Genomic DNA, 26,833 nt, shown 5'->3' on the forward strand with positions numbered 1-26,833 from the left:
TCTTCTTTGGGTTGTCTATTGCTCTACATTTAGTTGGACTGGATCCAATCTGTTGTAACAAAAATATGTCTGAAACAGAAGTGAAACCATTTGTTTGTGTAGACACTGAGGCCAATTCTCCATTATTTCCACTGGTATTTAACCTCGAGTTTGACCTTGAGTCCATCTGTTGACAGACTCTAGGTCCAACTTTCTTTTGTCTTATCTGTGTAGTTTGTAATACCTTTATTTATCTACCTTAGTGACGTGAACGCTTTGAGTTTAGCTCTAATTTGTCCCAGCTCACTGAAACAACCCATAAATCCGACAGAAAACCAGCCCAAGCAGCCTTTTCTCAAGTTTCAGTTCTGCAAAAAGCCCTCTGCCCAAACATGGAAGCAGATTTTTGTTGGTCGAGTTGGGAGCCTGATGGTTTGCTAAACCAAATTCTTGGGTATTAATGGAAAATGTTCCCGCAATTATATCACCACCTCAGCAGCTTCTAGTTCAGGAAGATTACTTTCCATCTGGTGGATGCATTATTAACCACAAGTATGCAAGATTTTTTACTGATGCGTGGTGGGAGAGATCAGGAGGAGCTGTACAGTTTGAGCTAAAAAAAACAGGCAGAAGTAGAAGCAATATTCACTTATTCCTCATGTTTCAATATGGTTCTGCAGGGGAATCTTGTTTCGGGTTTCAGGCTCATATGGACCCACTGCAGTCAGTAGTTTCAGAGTGAAAATGTGCAGATATTCCTGGGTAATGTGTTGTTCTGTAGGAAGCTCGTTTCTGCAGTGAGGCCACATCTGTTTTCACTGGGGGAGGTAGATTTGCTGAAATCTCTGCTCTGAATCATCATGCTTCCTCGTCTCATTGCTGGTTAAAGGCCTGAGTGTGTTAACATGGGTTCTGTTTGAAATGTGGCTGCTGGGTAAATATCTCTAAGCAGACGCTTTGTTTGAACTGGATACAAAAGCTTGAGTGCGTTTCTGCTCTGCAGGAGGCTTATAACATTATATCTGTTCTGTTTCAACAGATATTTTAAGATGTAATTCTTATGTTTTAACATATGTTGTATGTTAAAAACCAACACAAAGGTAGTGCATAAATGTCAATACTTTGCAGAATCACCTTTCTCTGCAGGTCTTTTGAGGGTATGTCCCAACAAGCTTTGCAAATTTAAAGTCGAGTTTTTGTTCATTTATCTTTGCAAAATAGCTCATGCAGACAGATTGGAGGGAGAGTGTTTATTTTTCAGGTTTGGCACAGATTCTCTGTTTGATTTTGGTCTGGACATTAACCGGTCCATTCTAAATGCTTTGATCTAAAACATTTCATTGTAGCCATGGCTGAATGTTGAGGGTCGTTGTCATGCTGGAAGGGGAACCTCTGCCCCAGTCTCAAGTCTTCAGTTAGCCCCAACTATCTTCCCATCAAGTCTGACCAGCTTCCTTATCCCTACTGAAGAAAAGCGTCCTCACAGCATGATGCAGCCAACACCATGTTTCATCTTCTTGCACGTCTGCTATGCCCCCCATACAGCTTGTCACAAACTACAAATAGGAATTTGTTTATCCAGTGGCTTTCTTCTTGGAACTCTTCTATAAAAAGCAGATTAGCTGAGTGCACGACTAGTAGTTCTCCTATCAGTTTAGTTGAGGGCCATATATTGGTAGGTCAGCAGTTGTGCCGTAGTATTTCTATTTTGGTGAATGATGGATTCAACAGAACGCTGTTGGATAATAGAGTTTGGTATATTTATTTCAAACCAATCCCTGCTGTAAAACTCCACAACTTTACCCTGGAGCTGTCTGGTGTGTTCCTTGGTCTTCATGGTGCTGTTTATTCACTAATGGTCTCCAGCAAGCTTATGAGGCCTTCAGAGAACAGCTGCAATTTATATTGACATTTCATTCAATACATGTGGACTCTATGTACAAAAAATGTGACTTTCCAAGGCCACGCTGGATTTTGTTTAGGGGTACCTGATTAATAGGGGTTGAAGACAGATGCCACCACACTTAATATGTTTATTTTGTTAAAAAAAAGAATGTTGAAAATTATAATTTCCTTACATTTCACAATCATTTCTCTGTGTTGCTTTTACATTAAATCATAATAAAAGTGTGATCAAGTTAAAGTGGTGTTAAACCTTTTGCAATGTTCAGCTCAGGACCACCGACACAACCCAAAGGACCACCACTTGTTCCTCAGACTGCCCTCATGTGGCAGCAACGTAGATGACATGTAGATGTGCTTTGCTTGCTTATTTCTTACTGTTTTGAGACTGATTAGCTACAACAAGCTTCAAGAATGTCAAAAACTCTAAAGGTGCATCTTCAAATGTCACGTCTTGTCCACATTCACTGCTGCAGTTTGTCCAACATCCTATTTATATCCCAAAATTCTAGCAGTTTTAAAACTGCCTGACCTTTAGCATGCTGAATAAACTGATTTTCTTTGTATCTTAAGAGCTTCTTGTGTGCCTTTGTGTTGCTGTGTGGGCAACACTTCTCTGAAATGGAAAAGCTTCAAAGCAGTATTTACCTCCTGAGAGAGGGCATTAGTGAGCAGCTCCACCTACACGGCTGGATTTGCAGCGAGCGGACTTACATCCTGCTCAAACTGCTCCATTAGCAAACTGCATTGGAATCTGCTGCTGTTTTACTTTTACATCCACGCATCATTTATTCCCAGATTCCTGCTCTCTTTCCCGACAGCAGAGCCAGACATTTCCTTTAAAAGATGACCCAATACTCCCTGTTCTTATTGTCCGCCTGATTTTTGGCATGTTAAATCACCATGTAGGTATGTGTCTCTGTAAATCAGGCTACATTATCCAACAGCAGGAACAACAGCCACTGCCAGAGTATTTAATCATCACCCTCCTCTGTCTTCTCTCTCCTATTCGCTCTCTGGCTCTTTGCTCTCAGCCTGAACTGATGATTTGACTAAATGAGACTCGGCAGTCTGTTTTTCTCTGACATTTCATCTCCACTGTGTCTGTAGGAGAACTGACAGCAACTGAGAGGTTACTGGCTGGTTTCGTAACATCAGCCATTCAATGAATTGTGTCCAAGAAGCCTAATAGGAGATGATTTTGTTTCCGTTTTTAGTCTTTTTAAACTTACTGGAATTGTCTTAGGATGTGCTGCTCGTCTGACCCCTATAAAGTGGTGAGCTAGGCCAATTTTCATTCCTCACAGCAGCTGATCCATTTTATAGGTGGAAGATTGTAAAACTGATTTAAGAAAAATAAATTATCAGATATCTTTTGTGCACATGAAGGAGGGGCTGGTGAATGATGCACCTGGGAAAGCAACTCAGGTCCCAACAGCCTCTTGGCCTGTTTCATTGAGTGTTCTGATTCATAAAATTAACTGGAATTCAGGATTGGAAATGTGGATTTGCAGTGAACACTTGTAGCCAAGCTTCTGGTGATTATCGGTGGCCTAAAAATCAGACTGTAAATGTATCCATTCATCCATCCGTTGTCTGTACCGAGATCCTTGCAGGGTTGTGGAGGGAGGAGTTGGTGCCTATCTCCAGCAGTCATTGGGTGAGAAGCAGGGTAAAGCCTGGACAGGTTGCAAATCCATTACAGGGCAACACAGAGACACTCATGACACCAACCATGCATGCTCACACTCCTACCTAAGGGCAATTTAGAGAGACCAATTTACTGGTTTTTGGACTGTGGGAGGAAGCCGGAGTACCAAGAGAGAACCCATGCATGTACAGGGAATATGAAAACTCCATGCAGACAGACCCCACACCAGGATTCAAACCAAAGACCGTCTTGCTGCAAAGCAACAGTGCTACAAACTGTGCCACCGCACAGCCCTATAAACTAATAAACTAATAATAATAGTACATTTTATTTAGAATTGGCTTTCAGAGGATCACTGTACAAACAAAGCAATATACTGTAAGTGAGGTTAGGTGAACCAATATTGTATTTTAGATAGGCATGTAGTAAGAGAGGACAGTGGAAGAAAGGAATTTGGTTTACTAAAAATGTAGAGCTTGATGTCATCAGCAAAACAGTAAAAAGGAATTTTGATTATTGAAGTTGAAATTATTGCCAAGAGGAAGAAGGTAAGTAATGAAGAGGGGAGGACCTAGGACACAGCCCTGGGGCACATCTGATGTAATAGGGAAGGGGTTAAATCTGAAGGACTTGAGTTAGGTGAACTAAAATTTTATTTAAAAGAAAGTATTGTTCTAATAGGCATCATCTTGCTGCTTTGTTTCACCATCTGAATCAGTTTTGATTACTTATTAGGCTGCTGCCACACTGTTTCTGATTTTGCCATGTTAGCTGGTGTATTGAAAACACATGTAACATGACTCTTAATGTGAGAAAACGAATCAGGTTTTGTGACACATTAAGTCCTGAAGCCCTGTCACGTCTTTCAAATCTTTGTTTCACCGTTGATGCACTGCCAATATGACGATATGAGTAGTGTGTGGGTCTTGGGATCAAGGGTGTGGAATTCATCGCGTTTATTGGGGAATGAAATTTTGATGCTGTATAAGTGCCTCCAAATAGTCAAATATTTATGGGCGCGAATTAATCAGATTGTAAATCAAGCTGTCAGTTTTCCTTTAGTTTAAAGCCTACATCATACAGAGGAGAGTGAATCCTTACTAATGCAGACTGTACAGCATAGTATGAAATTATTTGATGTTTTTCTGGTTCATTGCTGGAGTATCAAGTTGAGTCAAGAGTCAAAGTTGTCTTGATTCTGTATGCATACTGTTTGACAACTGCGCTGCTCATGAAAAGTCATTTTAGACATATTCAAACAAATATGAGAGACCCTGGCTTATCTGGTGATCAAATCTTGCATGCTACAGTGTCAAATATGTATTAAGGTGATGCCACAGCTTTTTTTCCAACATTGAAATGAAATGCAGATACACACAGTGTGGAAATTAGTACTATGTCTGTTTAAAGTAAAAGTACACAAAAATATCTACGTTTTGATATATAAACTGTACATGGGAAGATCAAAACTATGAGCATGAACGTAATTTAAATAGAAAATTTCTGCTTCCTTCACCAGATGAAAGTCTAGTGTATGACATCATCACATTCAAATATTCAAATTTTGATTGCTGTAAAATTATTACTATTGTTCTGAAGCTCGAAAAGGTCTGGTTTTCACATTCTTTTTGCTAAATTCCCATTATAGCGTGTTGAGTATTTTTCCTTGTGTTTTAAAATTTTGTTGTTAATTTATCGCTACCAAACGTCAAGCACACAAGTCACAGATGGGCAATACATGTTCTTTCAGTTTTCTTTTGGCATGGAGTCAACTCTAAGATAAGTATCAAGACAAGAAACAAGAAATCGTGACTGAAACTAAATAAAAATACACTGAATTTCAGTGCTTTTGCATCGGCACCCTTCATTAGAGTGTTGGGATCAACAAATTTTCAATTTAGACAATTTTTACTTCTTAGATTCTGGCAATAAACGGCAGGAGCCACATTGAATGTCTAAACAATCTTTTCCCAAAGATAACGCGGAGATAATTGATGTAGTCAGTTTGATCAGCATCAGTGTGTTTATCTGTTTCTTTCTCAAGAATATGACACCACAGGATTTCTATGTAAAGGACTTCCTGCAATTAGGTGAGTCGAGCTGCTTTAGGTCAAGATTATTCTGTTAGATTTTGAGTGTCTCCTCAATATGAATCCTTAAAGCTAAATATAAAGAGTTGTCATAGGTCAGGGTTTGTACACAGGTTAGACTCATAAATCGTTACACAACTATCATTTAGCCCACCTTGTTCCTTGACATTAACCCCCCCCTTAAGTCAGAAACTGCTGCTACCGAGATAACAATGGGGGATGCTGCCTGGTTGCCATGGTTCTGCTCCCTGTAGGGGTGTTAGTGTGTACTGGGGGGTGATTCATTTGTCTTGGCTACAGTTTTATTGAACAGCAGTTTCTCTCTCCTGATGGGCAAAATGGCTTTTTGTTTCAGAGTACGACATCGTCTGACTGCCATCAAGAAGGAAAAGCATTCGGCTGTCCTCAGAATAATGTACAGCATCAGTATGAGAAGCCGCAGCAAATACATCAGAGTTAGGAAGGAAAGGCCTGACTTAATGGTCACTGTCCAAAAGTTGACGTTGAATTGTCCGTTTATCGGTAGGACTTCAGTCTGTTGTCATGTCTATCAGTCTAGATGACATGAACACATAAACAGATGGTTTTATTTATCACTGGTGGATTTTGTTTACATAAACACTGCATTTATGTTAAGTATAAAAGCATGATCTGCTCTTCACAAACGAATAGGAACATGTTGTACACTGAAAGACCCTCTTTGAGATGAGAGCTTTGCAGTGATTGGACTCACAGTGATGGAGATGTCTCTCAGATGAAAAGGTTCTGGATTGAGTCTGATTAGTTGATTAACTCAGCCCTCCTCTGTCTTCGTTATCCAGCTCATATTTCATCCTTACTTCTTGACATTCTTTCCACTTTTCTCTGCAATCGTTTTGTTACTGTTCCTTATATTCCTCATCTCATGAGGCGCCCTGTCTTTTTCTCACTTTCTTCCACTCGTCTTTCCCCTCAGCTGTTTCAGACAAACACACGTGGGACAGTTTCTAGGTCACAAGGACCTTGAATGAATAATAAACAGCTGTCTACTTTAAAGAGAAATATTTATAGACTGCGACTCGCTCCTCTGTCACTAAGTCCTGAGCTCTTCCTTCTTTTGTCTCAGGCTGCTGTTGTCTGTCATCTTTTCATTTCCTAACAGCCTGTTTGTTTCTGCCTGTGGGACTCTCTGTTGCTGCTGGTTCTTCTGTAAATGTTGTAGTACTTGTAATGGCAGCTATAAACTGGATAAACACTTGGCAAAAAATTAGATAAAGTGAAGTTGAAACGTTTAAGCTATACTTTCTGTGATCTTTCAAAGTTTTCAATTTTTTTGGCTTATTTCTCACTCATTTTAAGTCCATAAATATCTCAATTATGATTCATGAAAAGTGCCTGAGCTCAATGAATGAGCCAGTGTTGTGTTGATAACTGATAACTTTTCTACCCGTCTTGGATTTAATGATGTTACCAGCTTTCTGTGACAAAGGCAGGATTTGTTAACATATTTTTAGTTTGTAATATTAAGGATGTAAGGATTTGCGACCAGAAAATATAGTTTAAGCTCAACCAAAGGGATTCCCAAAGTGATATTTGCATGACGCATCTCCCATGTTCTTTGAAAGTGCTTGGGAATGTTTTTCCTGCTTCTTAGGGATGGTTCAAAATTACAACAAATGCTACACCACCCCAACTAGTAAATGTCTGACAACGTTATTACCGTATATTTTTCAATCAGAATGGTTCCTTCAGGCCATATCTGACTTAGAAATAGTCCACCTGGCCTGTAAAGGGCTAATTTGGTTATAAATTAGACACAGTCTAATGCAGACGTTAGTTGTAGCCCACCTAACAAATAGCTAATGGTAAAAATACTTTACTGTTTAATAATGGTTGAGCTCTTTTATTAGTCATGTGCTGTTCAAAATATTCCAACAGTTTGTGCTAGGCCTAGTCAATAAGTTAATAAAAAAACGTTTTTTCACATTCTGAACCCTGTTTTGTAAATATTTAACTTCTGAATGATGTTGGACAGATTTAAACTATTTACTTAACACGATCAGGCAGCTACTAGGTGAAGCTAATAGACTAATAGCTAACAACATTAGAATATAAAGTTAAAACAATTATTTTTGGTGGTGTATATGGTTTATGGTATAGTTTTTTTTAGCATGTTAGTGCCAAAACCCTATGTAGCTAACAAAATTAGTACAAACCACCGAATTATATTTTTGTAATGTTGCAGAATTATTGCTGATTAGTAGGATTTAAACTCCTGAATTAGAGTTGCTCTTAAAAAGAAGACAAAAACTAAATTCTACCCTTATAGCTGATGGCTTGGATAATAGTTTAACAGTTAGTTGCAGTGGCATTATTTATTTGTAAATTATTTACTGAACATTTACCTTCTGAGCTTTTTTGTTTATTAAGAGTATTGCCTTTTTATTTATTTTTCTTAATATTATTTTAGCATATTTTAGCTATTTCCTTGCTTTGCAAATTATTCTTACTTATATTATCCTAGCTGACTTTTTTAATTGTCTTATTTGAATGTCTATTTGTTTGATATGTTGGGTTTGCCTTGTTCACCACCTTGTATTTGAGAAGTGGTAGACAAATAGAGCTGAATTTAATTAAAGTGAGCTCTGTTTAGTCACTCAGTTATACTCCTGAATTATTAAGTTGCTATAAGAAACATTTTGCCTGTAAGTGCTAGGTAAAGCTAATAGGCTAAAGGGTAACTAGCATTATTGGAATGAACAACAGAAACAAATAATATCGGAAGTATGATTTATTTTTTTTCTTTTGTAAAGTTAATCCCAGTATGATCTACTAAATTAATGTTTTAACAGTAACTGCTAAGCTAAGCTAATAAAATTGTTAGCTCATTAAAATTTTAATTTTTTTAACCAACTGCTTTGAAACAAATGTACTTTATAGCTTAGTCTATCAACAGTTAGCGCTAGGCTAAGCTAATAAGTAGCAAAGAAAATGAGTATGAACCACAAAAGCAGTTTTTACCATTGAGAAATCTTTTTGTAAGGTTGTTACATTCCTGTTGTTTAGCAAAATTTAATCCTTTGCTAAAATTGATGTAAAAAAATAGAAAACAGGCAGGGATATATCAATCACTTAAATTAATATCTGTAAAGTGACAGGAATGGAAAATTAGGATTGTATCTCCAACAATGTGAGTCCTAAACACCTAAAATCCTGTGACAAGATTTTTGTCTGCTGGAAAGGTAATAATAAAGCTTAGTTTAAAGTTTATGAGAAAGTCTGGTTTCAAGGCTGTGATGGGTTCTGATTAATGACCAGTCATTTCTGTTTATTATCATCTTTCTTTTTGAACCTTAATCAGGCAAGCAGGCCATCCGAGTTTCTGGTGAATTATTTTGTTGTCTATCTAATTTAACCCCAGAATGATAGATTATGTTGACTCTAAGATGTCTGTTTCATTATCTTAACAGGTGTAAATACAGCTGAGTAGAGCTTTTTGCTGATGTTAAAATCAGAGAGTAAATGGAGAGACAAAAGCTGCCAAGTGACTCTGCAGAAACAGGATGGAGGGAGGCAAGCTGAGGTTAGCAGGAAGTCAGAGAATGACCAAACTAAAGCTTCAGGCTCAAACAGTGTGAGGTTGCTTGAGTCTAGCCTGGCTGATAATCCAAACACAGAAACATACAGCACACAGGGTTTAATATGTCCAGAAGCCATCTACAAATCTAACGCTCTTATAGAAGCTCTCATGGAGATTAAATCGGCAGGGAGATCTTGATGGAGGAGACAACAGTAATCAATAAAACAATCTGAGACTAAATCAGATTAAGAAAGGAAATCAGGATTCTTTAAATAACATTTCAATATTCTGAGTAAAATAAAACGTAAAAAAGCCAACGGCAATAGGCAGTAATGAATGACGTAGAAGGAAACTGCTTCAGATCCTGTTTACTTCACAGCTGGAGATGCAACAAATAAGTTGCAAGACTGTTTACGGCAACACCAAAGCACCAAACGATGCAAAACCTTTGGTGCTCGCTAGTTGTTTTGGCAGTTTATCTTTTAGTTTGCTGATAAAATCCTAAATGATAAATTACATTATATAACTTGGTATGTCTCTGAATGGAATAAAAAGGTTCAAAACCTGTTCTACCCAGATTCTAATAAGCTGACACATACTGTAGTTGTGAGGTCTTCATAAAATTATTCAGTTTTGTTCTGATCAAATACAACAGAATTGTGGTACAAAAGGCCTGTCATTGGGACTCTTTTCTTTTACTTGGGGTGTTCACTTTTCATTTATGAAATTTGTTTTATTCTGACGTCAGCCACAAATTATTAACAAATTCTTGAACACATCTGGATGAAGAATAAATGTCAAAATGTGAGTCTTCCTCAGCTAAACACATAAATAAATGCGTACCTGTGTTGACTGCTTTTACCTGTTCTGCGTCTTGACAGGCAGTCGCTGATTAGCTCAGTGATTTCCTGTAACTGCTTTGTTTCTAATGAGGGATCTTTGCCTAATTTACGTCCCCCTCTCTGTGTTTTCAACAGGGCCTTGTACACCTATGAGGACGACAATAATGACCTGACACTGGCTGCATCTGGAGGTGGGTGTTTCCATCGCTTTTATTTCCCTTCACACATTTCATCCCTGCTGGGACTCCCTCAGGAGGAACTTTTCACAGTTGTAATTTCCGTGTTTTTAATGAAAATTAGTCGTGAAGCTGTAAAGCTGATGAGCTCTGTAGGTTCTTCATCTTCTGATTGGTTGTGAGACGTCAGAGAGACATTCATCGTTTCTGCAGCTAATGATGCACACAAGGACCAGGACAGATTAACGCTGCTTCTTTATTTTTGATTCACATACATTCTGTGTGTTCCTGCACCATGCAATCTTGTCTCTACTCATAAATTAGCGAATGTACATATGGACTAAATGCTTCAATACCAGAGGAGAGAAAACAGAACTCCAACCTGCTTCAGCTCAGGTTTCTTCAAAAATGTTCCAAGTTGGCAACTAATGGACGACTAAATGCAGCTCTGACTTCTTACATTTACACAATTCTGTTTACTTTCTGCTAAAAACGAAAAGCCCTGGTTGCTTGATAATATTCTAAGATGCTTTCTGAAAAATATTCAGGGTTTTAGGCATAATTCAATACATATCCTAAAAATGTAAGTGTAATGGAATGAAGTAGTCATTTAATTTCAGCGTAATATAATTAATGATTGATTGAAAGTTTATCCAATTGAATTTAATCCCGTTTTTGTTTAATTTATTTCCACATGTATTCCAGTAAATAAGCTGTAAACTTCCACTTTGTTTGTCTTAGGAAGCCAACAGATTACAATGATTTGAAATTTACACCATATGTTTTAACACTAAAATGATAAGTTATTCATGAGATGCATCTTCAGAAAGCACCCAAATAGAGATAGGCAAATCTGCAGATTGTAAGGTGGAGATGTGAACGTGTATGTGTTTAGTCCACATAAACATTGATTGGTTCGTTTAATTTGCCCTGTTTTCCCTCCATTTTCCCTCTTTTGTTCCTTACTTCCAGCAGTTGCAAGGCGGGACTAAAAGACTGAAGTCATTCTTCAGTCATAAAGTTCAAGTTTTAGAATTATATTTTAAATGGTGTCAATTTATATTATGTATGTATATAAATATATATAAAAAAGCAACTAACAATTAAAAACAAAAAGATACACCCATGGTGACATGCTCATCCAATCACGCTTTGCTTTAATTAGGTTATGCCTTTCCTTGTTGCAGATATACCTACTTGCCCAAACACACAATGGGATAAGAAATACGCTGAGAAGGGATAAAATTACATTAGAATTCACCTGTGAAGAGTACATCTATGTTTTTAGTGCTCTGCCTACCCTGTGCAATCTTTTGGTCTGTGTCTTATACATTTCTAAACATGCATGCTTTGTTGGTAAGTATCCTCGGATCTTTGCCTCTTTTTGTTTGTATTGCACGACAGGGCCTCAGTCCTCTGTCCAGTTAGAGCAACTATAGAGAAGCCTAACCTCAAATTGTTTTGCTTCCAGTGATAATTAGCTGCTCTAAGCCTGTGTCTGTGCCAGAAGGCTTAGAGAGCGAATGCTTAAAACAAGTAAACAAAATACTAACACTTAGGAGGAGACCTCCAGCTGAACCAGAACCAGGAAGTTCAGCCATCTGCTTCTACCAGCTGGGGGCAGCCTGTTGCAGCATAGCCAAAGAGGTAGTTCAGAATAGACCAATCTATGCACTGCAGTTTCCATACCATAACTCACTGTACTGTCTTGCAAAAGTATTCATGCCTCTTTATCTTCTTCACATTTTGACAGATTTCAAAGACAAACCTCAGTCTGTTTTACTGGGATTCTTTGTGACACACCAACACAAAGTAGTGCATAATTGGGAAGTGGAATGGAAAACATATGTAAAGCGATGCTTTGTATTAAGCCCCCTGGAATAGAACTACAAGCTTTGCACATCTTAGGACTGGATTGGATGGAGAACATCTGTCAACATAAATTTTAAAGTCTTGCCACAGATTCTCAATTGAACTTTGGTCTAGACTTTGACAGGACCATTTGAACCTGCCTTTTGCAGTTCATGTTTTACATTTTAAATTGTAGGTTGTGTCTTCAAATTGTGTAGTTTTTATAAAGAGCTGGAGGGAAATATAGTTCAAATGAAGTGGTAAAAATGAGTTAGGAAAACACAAACAGACTTGTTTTGATGATTTTAGGTTAGGCTGTCTAAACCCCTCAGTAATGCAGCAGTAAAGGCGTCTCCTGTTCTTTCCCGCAGGAGGAGGTCTGGCAGAGATCACGCTGACCTTCGACAACAGCAGTGTGATGTATGGCTTTTGCAGCCTGAAGGAGCCCACTGCAGCTCTGCCACGATACATCCTCATCAACTGGGTGAGTTGCTGTTTGAAGGAGGGACAGGAGGGGAGGGGAAATGAAGCAAAAATTTCCTTTACTGTGTTAAAGGTGGATGTCCGAGTCATAAAGGGTCGTAGCACATTTTTTATTTTGTAATTTTTCCTTCAGGAAATTATTTGAGCGTAGTTAAATGCAGAGCTGTTACAGATTTGAGGGACAAATTCATTACAACACTGGCACAACAATCTGGATTAAAATATGTATGATTGGTTTATATGATTTTAAATACATAGAAAAAAAAAGCTAATAGTAACCAATAAAACACATTTTTGTTCTGACTTTTCTTGTAAATCACTGTATTTATATTTCAGATATTACATTTTTGAGTTTGACCATATTGTTGAATGAACTATCAGCTCAAGCAGAATGTTCATGGAAGAAATATTTTGTTTACCTCTATCTGAGAGTAACTGCTCAAGTCATAACAAAAGTCATTGACTTAAATTGTTTGAACTGAATTGAATTTGAAATAATAATTTCAGTAATTAATATTTTGGGTGTACTCCTGCTCTCTAGATCAATATCGTTCTCACCTATTAGCTTAGCTCTTGTATTAGCATTTTATCTTTTTACGACATCTCTCCATTTCCAGAGTTTATCTCTAATTAGCTAAAGTACTTCCATCGTTAGCTCTTTCAGAATTAGACTACAATGGACTGTTGCATAGCATTGAGATAAATTTATTATTAAATTTGTATGTTATCAGCCAGATGGGATGTTTTTGAGAGCCAGACAAGGCTTCAGAATTGCACCAAAATTACCTCACCCATTCAAACTTGTAAAAGCACCTGAGAGATACATTATCATTCAGTTGATCATCTTTTTGTAGCTTTCGCTAATCACTCTTTTGGAAGTATTAAAATTGTGTAAAATAGTATTTGCTGCTGGTTAAACTGTGATACCTTTGGGATTTGGGATAGATTGAATAAATACAGACAATATCTTGGAAGTATATTGTTTGATCCAGATGAGAGAAAATGTAACACTAGCGAAAGCAGGTTTGATGTTGTCGTTTTCATCAGCCAAATTGCAACCTTTTAAAAACTAGGCCAAATTGAAAGGACTAAAATAACCTCAAATATAACTGAGCAAAGAAAATACATAATGTAGATGAAAAAAGAAGGAAGGAATTAATAATTTGTAAAGTTGAGCTCATTCATTCTCAGTGAGTCTCCGACAAAGTGTGTTAAGAGCATTTGAACGCAGTCGGACTCCTGAGAGCCTCGAGATGAATGTTTTACTTTGTGAACCTGACAGCAGCGGGGGCTCACTGAGCAAGTACATAATGACAGAGTGCAGAAGGACAGAGAAAGAAAGAAACCTTATGTTCAAATACTGCCTAGTTTTTTGAATTTGTTCCCAGGACCAAAGCTGCAGAGGTGAGCAGAAAAATTTCATCCAGAGATCCTTTCATTAATGCAGCAAATTGTGATTGAAAGAGTGGGACAGGAAGACATTTGGTGGTTAATTGAGACTGGGATCACAGCCATTTGTGTTTTTTATAATCAAACAAGAGAAACAGCCACAAGAGCAACAGACTGGGCTAAAATGAGCCAAGCCGGTCTGAACTGGGCCAAAATTGGGGATTTAAAGTTTCTAAATTAAACTTTCCAGCTGTATTTTTGTCTGATCCTGGCACACAAAACGATGAAATTTAGATAAATTGTTATAAATGCAAATGAGATGAGCCTATTTTTCTGTCTAATTGGTGCAGACTTTGCTTTGTGCTGGTATGAATGAGTTGTGATTAGTGAAGTGATTCAGTCTGCTATAATAAAAACTGTTTCAGTAACTGACATAGTTGAACAAAATTACCAAGTAAGAGCAAAGCAAGGGCCAAGGTGCTATTGAATGTGGGCACTCAAAGGGAAACTAATGAGTAATCCTGGAAAAAATACTTTCAAATTAAAATATTCAGTACATCTGGGATTTATTTTTCAAAAACGTTTTTTTTCTTTTCTTTTGTTGGTCAATGTCTCTTTCTGTATTAAACAGGTGGTGTAAGTTTTGTCGTCTATGCGAGCAACGCTGCAGTTTCTTTTTAAATTGCAGCCATAAAAATCTTTCAAAACTGTGTCACCTTTGACTTGTGGTATATTTCTGAAGAATGAAATGGGCTGGTATAGATTCTCAGTCATCCAGGACATGACAAAAAAATATTTCTCTTGTTTCTTGGGTTTTTTTTGCTTCTCATTCAGTTGAACTGAAGAAACCTTTTGGATCAGGAGAAGTCCAGTTGCCTTCTACTTACGCACTTAGGAAAGTACTAAATAGTAAATGACAGATCATATTTTAGGGCCATAGTTTCAGTTTTGATATATTAAACTTTCCCAGAAGAATTCTACTTTTGGGAACATTGAGAAAACATGTAGTCCTCTTGAACATTTATCTAAGCATTCCTCAGTAACAGAGCTAATATCCATCAACTGACCACTCAGACTTTACTATTATTAGTCTGAGTGTCTGGAATAGTCAGACCAGCGTGTTTGACACCAGCTATCATGCCAGCTTCAAAGTCTGAACTTAAATGCCCTTTCTTCCTCATTCTGAAGCTCGCTTCAAATGACTGGATTTCTAAATTCACTGAGTTCCTGCCACATAACTGGACTGTTAACACCGTGTTAGCAAGCAGTCAAACAGATGTACCTAATAAAGTGGCCCAACACAATTGAGAGCATAACATTTAAGGAGGGGTTTAGATTCGGAGAGTGGAGCAAGTGCAGGTCAAAATGGAGATTGCTTTTAACACTTCCCCAGTGTGGGCCCACCACCTACAGGGGGAACCGTGAGGGACCGGTGCAAAGAGGATTGGGTGGCGGACGAAGGTGGAGACCTCAGCGGCCCGATCCCTGGATGCTTAGGCTGGCTCTAGGGACGTGGAATGTCACCTCGCTGGGGGGGAAGGAGCCTGAGCTTGAGAGGAGCCAGTTGAGGTGGCTCGGGCATCTATACCGGATGCCTCCTGGACGCCTTCCTCGGGAGGTGTTCCAGGTACGTCCCACCGGGAGGAGGCCCGGGGGACGGCCCAGGACACGCTGGAGGGACTATGTCTCTCGGCTGGCCTGGGAACGCCTTGGGCTCCCCCTGGAGGAACTGAAGGAGGTGTCTGGAGAGAGGGACGTCTGGGCGTCTCCGCTGAGTCTGCTGCCCCCGCGACCCGGTCCCGGATAAGCGGAAGACGACGAGTATGAGTACATTTAAGGAGGGGTTTAGATTCGGAGAGTGAAGCAAGTGCAGGTCAAAATGGAGATTGCTTTTAACACTTCCATGAAGGTCACCAATGTACTGAAACTGTTACTGTTTAATGCTTTTTTATTGTTTTTCCATTTAAGTTTTACGATTTTATCAGATTTTCCCACAGACATTTCTGATCATTCTCCCCTCCCACTGCTGTAGGACCCACTGTCTTTTTATAATTAACCCCAAAGTGCCGAGAACCCAACTACAGTTCCCTCCCACTATATTTCGTTCTGAATTTCTCTCTAAACCTGGAACTGAAGGGTGTTTTAAGACTTTAATATCACCTACATAAAACACTGCAAGCATGCAGCATAAAAACATTTGGACATGTGGACACCAGAAGGTTCTACCACTCACGGTTCAAGACATTTTTCAAAATGAATTGTAGTTTTTACGCAGTAATTGCCTGAGGGAAATGTATTTCCTATCCTTTGTTCCCTACCCCGCTCTTTAAAAAAGGCGGGAATCACCATAGCAACCACTTTTTGTTAGCTCTCTCGGTTTTCAGTCTGGTCCTTTATTTCAATACAGCATTGAGTCATGTCCAATTCCTTACAAAATTTTGTTGTTATTCAATTTGACCTCTGACTTTAGCTCTCTGTGGGTCATTTTGAGCTTAATTTTAGATGTTACACCAGTTTCATGGATGCATCACATACCTACTGAAAGATGTCACCTATGCTTATGAAAGATTTGGTCACCAAAGTCACATTTTTGCTCTGCTTCTGATTAGCAACAATACCTTTATTGTACCAACATTTTATCAAAATCTTTATTTCATCTGAAAAAAAAAAAATATATATATATATATATATATATATATTCATATTAAAAGGAATCGTAGGAGACTATTAGGATTGTCACCAATAATTTGTCTATAAAATGAGAATGTATCCTGTCCAGTTTGATCTCTCTTGACCACTTCAGCCTCTGTGTTGGCAGCCTATTTATTTAGTGCTTGAAAGACTTGAGTAACTCTGCTTAGACCAACAAGTACCAACTCTTAAAGTGGAATTAAACCCGATGTAAAAGCATAACACCTAGACCAATTTTGAAAAATGCCACCAAAGTGGGCGGTGCCAGGAGACACTGAGGGGCAGTGCCAAGTGTGGGGATGAGTGGAGGGGGTTAAGTGGGGGTACTGTCAGAAGGACGAGAGTGAGCAGCGCGACGCTGGTAGTTTTACCACGGATAGGTCTTTTGAGGTGGAGGATTTTTCACTCCATTCGTCACCGGAGGTTAAGGGAGGCTTTGTGGAGCTCAGAGGGCCTTAACCTTATCAGTTCGAGCTGCTGGCTCAAGGTGCTGACTCAGCAATGCCCAAAGTGGCACTGCCAAGGCAACAGAGGACAGAATGGGTCCAATATCTGAATGGAAAACTGCTGTTAGCAGCAGCATTGCTAACATGGGCAGACTTTTAGAAAGTTTAAGAATCAAGAATCCCTATTGTCATTATGGACCCAGAATGAAATTTCTTGTCGGCTCAGAATGCACATAGATAAAAGAAACACACAAATAAAAATTATAAGACACATCAGGAGGAGCACTTTTAGCAGCTGAAACCATTCCTAGAGAGAAGTATGAAATATGTACCTGGGGATGTAGTATGACATATTTACATAAAGTGCAGCATGTGCTAGAGCAGCCTGTGATCGGACATTGGTCATGAAATGGACTATTGAGTGTCTACAGAGGGGTGATTGCCTTCACAGCTCTGGGAAAGAAACATTTACATGTAGATTTATATTATCTCAAGTAACGCATATTACCGAAGGTATAAAGCATAAAACACTATGATCAATGCTTGTAATTCCAACTCCTGACTCGGCTACGGGGGGCATGTGTCTCTGAGTGAACGCAGGGCCATGGCGTAAGCATGGACCAAGCTCTACCGTTTGAACCAATAGAAAAATTCAACTGCAGTAGTCACCGTTCAGCCCAAAGAGGGCAGCACTAAGACAAATGAAAATGTAAAAATTTGCACAGTAAGATAAATATAGCACCGTAAGGCCCAATTTATACAGTTTATCTGCAAAAAAGATAATTTGGGGTTTAGTTCCACTTTAAGGTGTCACTAAATAATTTTTTATTTGGTCTCATTTCTGTTTAAAGTTAAATCCTACTTTTTTTTCTCTGAGGCAGGTGGGAGAAGATGTCCCGGATGCTAGGAAGTGTGCTTGTGCCAGCCACGTTGCCACAATTGCAGACTTCTTCCAGGTCAGAACCTCTATCATACATGAGTAAAATAACCAACAGGAATACAAAACTTATTTACCATTTGTGGTTCAATCAAACACCACCTACACAAATTAGGACAATGACATCACAAGTAGAACTGAATTATTCTGTTGGGTTTTAAGTTTATTAAATACAGTCCCTTGTAAAATTTGTAGTGTCTGAACTTTTTTACATTTTGTCACATTATAACTACAAATATCAGTGGATTTTATTTGGATTTTATGTGACAGACCAACACAAAGTGGTGCATACCTGTGAAGTAGAAGGAAAATTATATTCGGTTCTCAGTTTATTTTACGAATGAAAATCTGAGAAGTGTGGCTTTCACTTTGATGCCACCTTAATAAAACCGCAGAGGCCTCAGAGATTTGTTAGAGAAAATCAGTGGGCAAACAGTGCATGAAGACCAAGGAGGGCAGCAGATAGGTCAGGGAAAAATTTGTGGATACAATTAAAGCAGGATTAGGTTAGAAAGCAATATCTAAAGCTTTGAATATCTCACAGAGTTCTGTTCAATGCTTTATTTGAAGATGGATCCAGAAAGGCACAAAGGCAAACCTACCAAGATATGGCCGTGTTCCTAAACTGACAGGCCAGGCAAAGAGAGCATTAATCAGAGAACCAGCCAAGAGGCTCATGATAACTCTGGAGGAGCTGCAGAGATCAGGTGGAATAATCTGTCCAGCAACAACTATAAGTCCTGCTATCCACAAATCTGACATTTATGGAGAGTTATAAAACCATTGCTAACAGAAAGCAATCAGGAGTCTAATTTGCAGTTTGCCAAATAACATGTTGTGGACACAGCAAATATGTGCAAGAAGGTGCTCTGGTTAGATGAGACCAAAATCTGCTTCTTTGCCTAAATTCAGACACTGTTTGATGTGGAAAACTAACATTGGACATCACCCTGTACACATGATCCTCACAATGAAACCTGGTGGTGGCAGGAACAGGGAAGCTGGTCAAAACTGACAGGAACATGGATGGGGAAAAATTCAGGACAATCCTGGAAGTAAACCTGCTAGAACGCTTTGAGACTGGAGATGGAGTCCACCTTCCAGCAGGACAAGAACATTCAACATCCGACCAGAGCTACAATGCAGTGGTTTAGATTGAAGGAAATGTATATGTTAGAATGGCCCAGTCAAAGTCCAAGACCTAATTCCAACTGAAAATTTGTAACAAGACTTAACAATTAATGTTCACAGCTGCTCTCCATCCAATGTGACTGAGCTTGAGTTTCAGTCTATACAGGTCCTTCTCAAAATATTAGCATATTGTGATAAAGTTCATTATTTTCCATAATGTCATGATGAAAATTTAACATTCATATATTTTAGATTCATTGCACACTAACTGAAATATTTCAGGTCTTTTATTGTCTTAATACGGATGATTGTGGCATACAGCTCATGAAAACCCAAAATTCCTATCTCACAAAATTAGCATATTTCATCCGACCAATAAAAGAAAAGTGTTTTTAATACAAAAAACGTCAACCTTCAAATAATCATGTACAGTTATGCACTCAATACTTGGTCGGGAATCCTTTAGCAGAAATGACTGCTTCAATGCGGCGTGGCATGGAGGCAATCAGCCTGTGGCACTGCTGAGGTCTTATGGAGGCCCAGGATGCTTCGATAGCGGCCTTTAGCTCATCCAGAGTGTTGGGTCTTGAGTCTCTCAACGTTCTCTTCACAATATCCCACAGATTCTCTATGGGGTTCAGGTCAGGAGAGTTGGCAGGCCAATTGAGCCCAGTGATACCATGGTCAGTAAACCATTTACCAGTGGTTTTGGCACTGTGAGCAGGTGCCAGGTCGTGCTGAAAAATGAAATCTTCATCTCCATAAAGCTTTTCAGCAGATGGAAGCATGAAGTGCTCCAAAGTCTCCTGATAGCTAGCTGCATTGACCCTGCCCTTGATAAAACACAGTGGACCAACACCAGCAGCTGACACGGCACCCCAGACCATCACTGACTGTGGGTACTTGACACTGGACTTCTGGCATTTTGGCATTTCCTTCTCCCCAGTCTTCCTCCAGACTCTGGCACCTTGATTTCCGAATGACATGCAGAATTTGCTTTCATCCGAAAAAAGTACTTTGGACCACTGAACAACAGTCCAGTGCTGCTTCTCTGTAGCCCAGGTCTGGGGAATGCGGCACCTGTAGCCCATTTCCTGCACACCCCTGTGAACGGTGGCTCTGGATGTTTCTACTCCAGACTCAGTCCTCTGCTTCTGCAGGTCCCCCAAGGTCTGGAATCGGCCCTTCTCCACAATCTTCCTCAGGGTCCGGTCACCTCTTCTCGTTGTGCAGCGTTTTCTGCCACACTTTTTCCTTCCCACAGACTTCCCACTGAGGTGCCTTGATACAGCACTCTGGGAACAGCCTATTCGTTCAGAAATTTCTTTCTGTGTCTTACCCTCTTGCTTGAGGGTGTCAATAGTGGCCTTCTGGACAGCAGTCAGGTCGGCAGTCTTACCCATGATTGGGGTTTTGAGTGATGAACCAGGCTGGGAGTTTTAAAGGCCTCAGGAATATTTTGCAGGTGTTTAGAGTTAACTCGTTGATTCAGATGATTAGGTTCATAGCTCGTTTAGAGACCCTTTTAATAATATGCTAATTTTGTGAGATAGGAATTTTGGGTTTTCATGAGCTGTATGCCAAAATCATCCGTATTAAGACAATAAAAGACCTGAAATATTTCAGTTAGTGTGCAATGAATCTAAAATATATGAATGTTAAATTTTCATCATTACATTATGGAAGATAATGAACTTTATCACAATATGCTAATATTTTGAGAAGGACCTGTAGATGTGCAAAGTTGGTAGAGACATACTTGCAGCTGTAATTACAAGAAAACGATAGTTCTACAGAATATGACCTGAGGGGGGTTGGATACAAATGCAGAACAGACGTTTCACATCTTAATTTCTAAAAAATAATCTAAAAACCATACATACTTTTCCTTCCACTTTACAATTATGTGCAACTTCTAAAAGAACACATTAAGGATTGTGATTGTAATCTCACAAAATGTAGGTTCAAGGGGTATGGATACCTTTGCAAGGAACGATATTCACAGGGCATCATCGTGCAGAAGCAGAACACACAAAGTACGTTAGAGAATCACAGCCTGTTGGTGAGTGTCTTGATTTGGGCAGACTGCAAGTGAAACTAACTCAAAGATTCAAGCACTGCTCTCAGGAAAGAGTTGGACTGTAGCACCAGTTTGTCAGTGCTATAGTCGATGCACAGAATGCTTCACTTTAACATAGACATACAAACACAGAGATTTTAAAAACCTTTACTTTGGAAAATTGTTTTTTTCTCAACAAACAACATTTTTTCTCCTGCAAAAGATCTGTTAGTGTGGACAAGACCTGAATATTTCCATCAAACCGTTGGCAGTGAAAGGAGCCTCATCACATTAAAACCTGTAGGAGGATCAAAGAGGAGGGACAAGTGTGTGTGACAAATTGCATCTCTTTTTAAAGTGATCTCGTTGCGCTGAGAGCATGGAGCTGACGTGTGTGTGGAGGGAATCATACAAAGCAGTGTTTTCACTCCTGCACACCTGGCTGAGTGTATTTTAGGATTTATGGAGCAGATAAAAGATGGAGATTAAAGCAGAGGTGATGTTTTATTTATACATTTTTTTTCTAACAGCTGAGCAGAGTGTGTGTTGGAGTGTCATTACTCTAAGTGGCAGCTTTCTCTCCCACACAGAGCCAACTTCATCGCACAAACAGGGTTTTAAATAGCCCTTTTAGGGATGCAAATATTGTGTTTCCATCACTTTATAGGGCATTGCAGAAGCTGAGATTAATTTTATGCAACCTAAAAAAGTCCAATTATCAAAAGCATTTGCAAACATACAGTCTAAAACTGAAAAAGCCTTAATTATGCATTGGTGGTATCCTCTGCATTAAAACAGCAGTTGTGCAACAGCCCTGATAAGTTACCTTACTGTTATTTGACATCTCTGTGAGCTTTTCTTGGCGGTCGCATCACTGCAGAGGAAAGCTGTAAGTCAAATGTTTTCACAGTATAAGTAACTCTTGGTCCCAGGACAATTTCTTTTTTAAAGGAGGGTTTATAAGCAGTCAATACCTCACCTGTAACTATTCAAGATATATTTCCATATTCTGAAACAGTTATGGTTGAGGTGCTAACACACCCTCTATTTCTGCTACCTTCTCGCTGACCCCTTCTCTTTTCCAATGGTTATAATCAGTCTGACAGAGAGAGGTACCCCCAATCCTTGTGGTTTTTAGTATACCAATGGCCGCCTGTGGGCTCTAGATGGACAAACTTTATCAGTTTATTATTTTACTTATAAAGCCAACTCTAAAATGGCCAAACTCTAACACTCAGTAGTTTAATCTAACCTCCCCAACAACCCTATACCATTCCTAACCCTTTGTGAAGAGCCTTGAGACGACGTGTTGTGAATTGGCGCTATATAAATAAAACTGAATTGAATTAAACTGAATTGAAACACCTCCAAGATAAATGTATGAGTTTGAGCAAGCCAATCTCACTTCAATTTTGCTGCAGTCGCATTTGTTTTTTTTTTTAAGCAGATAGTTTGTTGTTATGCTAACAGCATGTGCCGGCACGACTAAATATAGTTTGCAAATGACCTACCATCTAATCCTGAAACATCAGTAGAAGTTGGTCGCTATGAAGGTTTAGCAATATTTAATATGATAATTTAGTGAAGTCTCGCATAGTAATACTGTGGCAATTAACTTTTTAATGGGGTTTCCCTGATGATTAGAACAAATTTTAATAGTTATTAACCTGAGTTACTGTTAGCTCGACTCGCAGTGTTAACTTCAGCAGCGGCTAACTTGACTCTGAGTAGAGGTTAGCTTTACTCAAGGTTAGCTTCAGTAGCTGTTTGCTTAACTCTGAGTGTTGGGCTGGGTACCTATTAGCTTTAGTAGTTGTTAACTCCACTAGCTGTTAGCTTTGTTCTAAGTAGCTGTTGGCTTTAGTCGCTGGTTGCTTCAATAGCTGTTAGCTTGACTCTGAGGAGCTATTAGTTTTGGTAATATTAACCTTAGTAGCTGTTAGATTGACTCTGAATAGCTGGCAAGTTTGGTAGTTATTAGCTTTAATAGCTGTTACGCTTAACAGCTGTTAGCTTTAGCTTCTGCAGCTGTTAGCGGCAGTAGCTGTTATCTTGACTTTCATTTGTTACATTGTTGCTGTTAGCTTAAGCAGCAGTTAGACAGCTGTCTTACTCCAGTTGCTTATAAATGCAGTAGCTTTTTAGTTTAAATTAGCTTGACTAAATAAATACATAGCGTCAAACAAAACTGACAGTTGAAACCAGAGCTCATTTATTTAAAAAGAACTACATTTATCCTTTTCCAACATCTTACATCGTTGTTTTTTCAGGGTGTGGAGGTCACCGTCAATGCCAGCACCCTGGATGACATTGATCCATCAGCCATCGGGCAGCGGCTAACCAATGGGACGGCAGCGGTGGCAAGCCCAGTTCTGAGTCGACTGAAAACCAGAGATGAAGAGCACGCAGATGTGGTACAAAAACAGGAAAAACATAAAATCAAATCAAAATTTTTTTCAGTTTGGAAATTTATTTAAATTAAAAATGTAAAAATTCTTCATTTAGCTTTTATTTTTATTCATTGGTTATTCTATACCTGTTCCCAAATTTAAGATTTCAAAAAATGTAATTATGATAAACCTAACTAACTTAATGTAAGAATCTTAATGTAAAAATCGTTGCAGTTTTTGATCAGTGATTTCAACTTTTTTTGTAAGTGGTTTTTTCATAAAGGGTTTCATAAAGACTGAACTCAACAGTACAATCAGAGGTTTAAATTTGCTTTACTTTCTTTGATTACATGACTGACTAGAAAAATGCATCTCTGCTTGATTCATGTTCCAGGGCACTGTGTACGAGAAGACTAATGCAGAGGTGGAGATGAAGAAAATCAATAGAGAGGAGTTTTGGGAACAAGCCAAGGTACACAATGAACTCAAAATAAGAAGAGGAGGAGAAAAATAGAAAAGGAAAATTACAGGAAAAGGGTTTCATCTTGCTTTCATTTTCAGGGGATAGCTATTGTTTATTATAATAATGGGATTATTTTAAACATGAGAATGTTACTCATAGTTTTTTACTGCAAAAAAAATGTTAAGGTTTGAGAGATATGATCTGAACCCTGATGAGGTTTAGTAATTGTGGATGTTTTTGTTTCTCTTTGTTTCTGTAGACTGGGTTTAGTTTTTTGAATACAAGATGAATCACATTTGATATGGAAACCTGGAGCCATTACATTTCCTTTTTATCTAAAGAATTATTTCAAGAATTTTTTTGAATTGTTTTTCTTATTACTTTTATCTTCGGGACCATTTTTCTATCCACTGCCTTATCATTTTCACAGAACGTTTTGGGATTTTTGAGGCCACATAACTCTCTCATTAATCATTCAAGCATATAAAGACATCTGAACTTAGGGAATAAACCTGTTTTGTAGGAAACAAATGGCATCTTAGTATACTACCTATCTAACATTGGCTCTTTTGGCTTTTTTTACTAGCACTCTGACATGAAAGATTTTTTCATTTTGCTGAATAACCCCCACAGTTTCACGTTACCTCCAACAACATGATTTCCAAAGAGAAATTAGCTGAAGATTTGGTTTACAGTAGATGATTAACTTTAAGATTAATCTATCTCTCAAGCCTTATGTCGGTTGTTCGTTGGATTTTCTTTTCCCTGTTACTGAGGGAAGACTCCAAATCCCAACTAGACACTAAACTGGCCCAACTAGTAAATGTTGACCAGACTCAGTACATTTTATTTTAAGTCAGAAGACATTGGTCATTACCTTGTCTCAGTCTGAGAACTATCATATAAATGCTGATTTATTAATAAACTCAGTCCAATGCAAGATACATTTGTGGCCCAGATAAGACAAAGCTGATGAAGGAAGTACGTTAACTGATAATAAAGAGAAACAGGATCACAATCCTCACCAACTGCATGGTGAAAAGAGCAAAAGTAATTAGTTGCTTGTTGTTGCATATCACTGGTTTACACAGCCAATCCTTTTTTTTGTAAATTTGCTGCCCAGATCCTGTTAAATGAAACTTGAACTCCTGATTCAGCTGTAATGTAACAGAAAAATGTGTGCAAGGCTAAGCACATGAGCTAATTAGTACTCAACAAAATTAGCATAAACTACCCATGCAGTAATGTGCATTTTACATTAGCTGCTATTTGTATTTCCTGAACAGCAAAACTCTCACTGTTTAGTGAGAGTTAAATTCATTAATTAGTGAGTTACTGTATGAAAATAATTACATGTTGCATCAATATCTGCTGGGCTAAACTACCAGGCTAAAATTAGCCAAAAAGGTTAGCATTACCAACCAAAGCAGTAAGTCTTTTATTGTGAATTTTTTCTGACTAACTTACAAGCGTAAGTAGCTAACAGAATTAGCATAAACAACCCAAGCAGGAATTTTTAATTGTATATTAACTGCTATTTGTTAAGTTCCTTCTTAAGCTTAGTTTAGAGTTAAATTCATCAATTAGTCTGACTGTCTGACTGTAAGAAAACAAATGTTTCCACTAGTAGACCGTCCACTGTGAATGCTGCAATTCACTGATTTGATGCAACCTGCTGCGTTTCCTTAGATAGAAAACCTTTTAACCAAACTGAATCTGACTGCACTGTTTGATAGTTAGGATTAATTATAATGTATGTACCCGACTTGAAAACCTGTATGATTCAATTGAATTGACTTTGTAAAGTGCCTTGAGACAACATATGTTGTAAATTGCTGCTATATAAATAAAACTGAATTGAACTGAAAAGTAGCTGCTAGGCTAAGCTAATATGCTAAAATTATCTAACGATTGCTCACTGGAGGCTGTTGAATTCTTTAATTATAAAGATAAATAAAGGTCTCTAGTGCCAAAACAAATAGCTGAAAATGAAGTATTAGGTGCTATGCTCAAGCTGAAAAAGTTAATAAACAGCTAAACATTGCGTGACTTGAATTTAACATGCTTATTTATTACCTTCATTTTTCAGGCCTGACACATCTGTTAAGACACAATGCACGGCTGGCAGGAGACTGGTCTGAATATGAGTTAAAATGCAGCAAAGGGAAAAACAAAATCAGAAAAATCTTGAGAAAGCTTTAAATACTATTAATCAAAAATAATAATGCTTGTGGTACAGGTCCTTCTCAAAAAATTAGCATATTGTGATAAAGTTCATTATTTTCCATAATGTCATGATGAAAATTTAACATTCATATATTTTAGATTCATTGCACACTAACTGAAATATTTCAGGTCTTTTATTGTCTTAATACGGGTGATTTTGGCATACAGCTCATGAAAACCCAAAATTCCTATCTCACAAAATTAGCATATCATTAAAAGGGTCTCTAAACGAGCTATGAACCTAATCATCTGAATCAATGAGTTAACTCTAAACACCTGCAAAAGATTCCTGAGGCCTTTAAAACTCCCAGCCTGGTTCATCACTCAAAACCCCAATCATGGGTAAGACTGCCGACCTGACTGCTGTCCAGAAGGCCACTATTGACACCCTCAAGCAAGAGGGTAAGACACAGAAAGAGATTTCTGAACAAATAGGCTGTTCCCAGAGTGCTGTATCAAGGCACCTCAGTGGGAAGTCTGTGGGAAGGAAAAAGTGTGGCAGAAAACGCTGCACAACGAGAAGAGGTGACCGGACCCTGAGGAAGATTGTGGAGAAGGGCCGATTCCA

At 38.4% G+C, this 26,833-nt stretch overlaps 1 protein-coding gene across 7 annotated transcripts in view; it reads left to right on the top strand.

Annotated features, from left to right (window-relative positions):
- Positions 1 to 26,833, top strand: part of dbn1 (drebrin 1) — a 110,817-nt gene that overhangs the window by 68,096 nt on the left and 15,888 nt on the right. For all 7 annotated transcript variants that reach the window (XM_047378701.1, XM_047378702.1, XM_047378704.1 and 4 more), the window contains exons 2-6: positions 10,159 to 10,214; positions 12,422 to 12,534; positions 17,941 to 18,015; positions 23,457 to 23,600; positions 23,971 to 24,048. In XM_047378701.1, coding sequence (XP_047234657.1) covers positions 10,159 to 10,214; positions 12,422 to 12,534; positions 17,941 to 18,015; positions 23,457 to 23,600; positions 23,971 to 24,048 — 466 coding nt within the window. The remainder of the gene's footprint in view (positions 1 to 10,158; positions 10,215 to 12,421; positions 12,535 to 17,940; positions 18,016 to 23,456; positions 23,601 to 23,970; positions 24,049 to 26,833) is intronic.

The sequence above is a fragment of the Girardinichthys multiradiatus genome, chromosome 11 (assembly GCF_021462225.1).
Source record: "Girardinichthys multiradiatus isolate DD_20200921_A chromosome 11, DD_fGirMul_XY1, whole genome shotgun sequence".
Lineage (NCBI taxonomy): Eukaryota > Metazoa > Chordata > Actinopteri > Cyprinodontiformes > Goodeidae > Girardinichthys > Girardinichthys multiradiatus.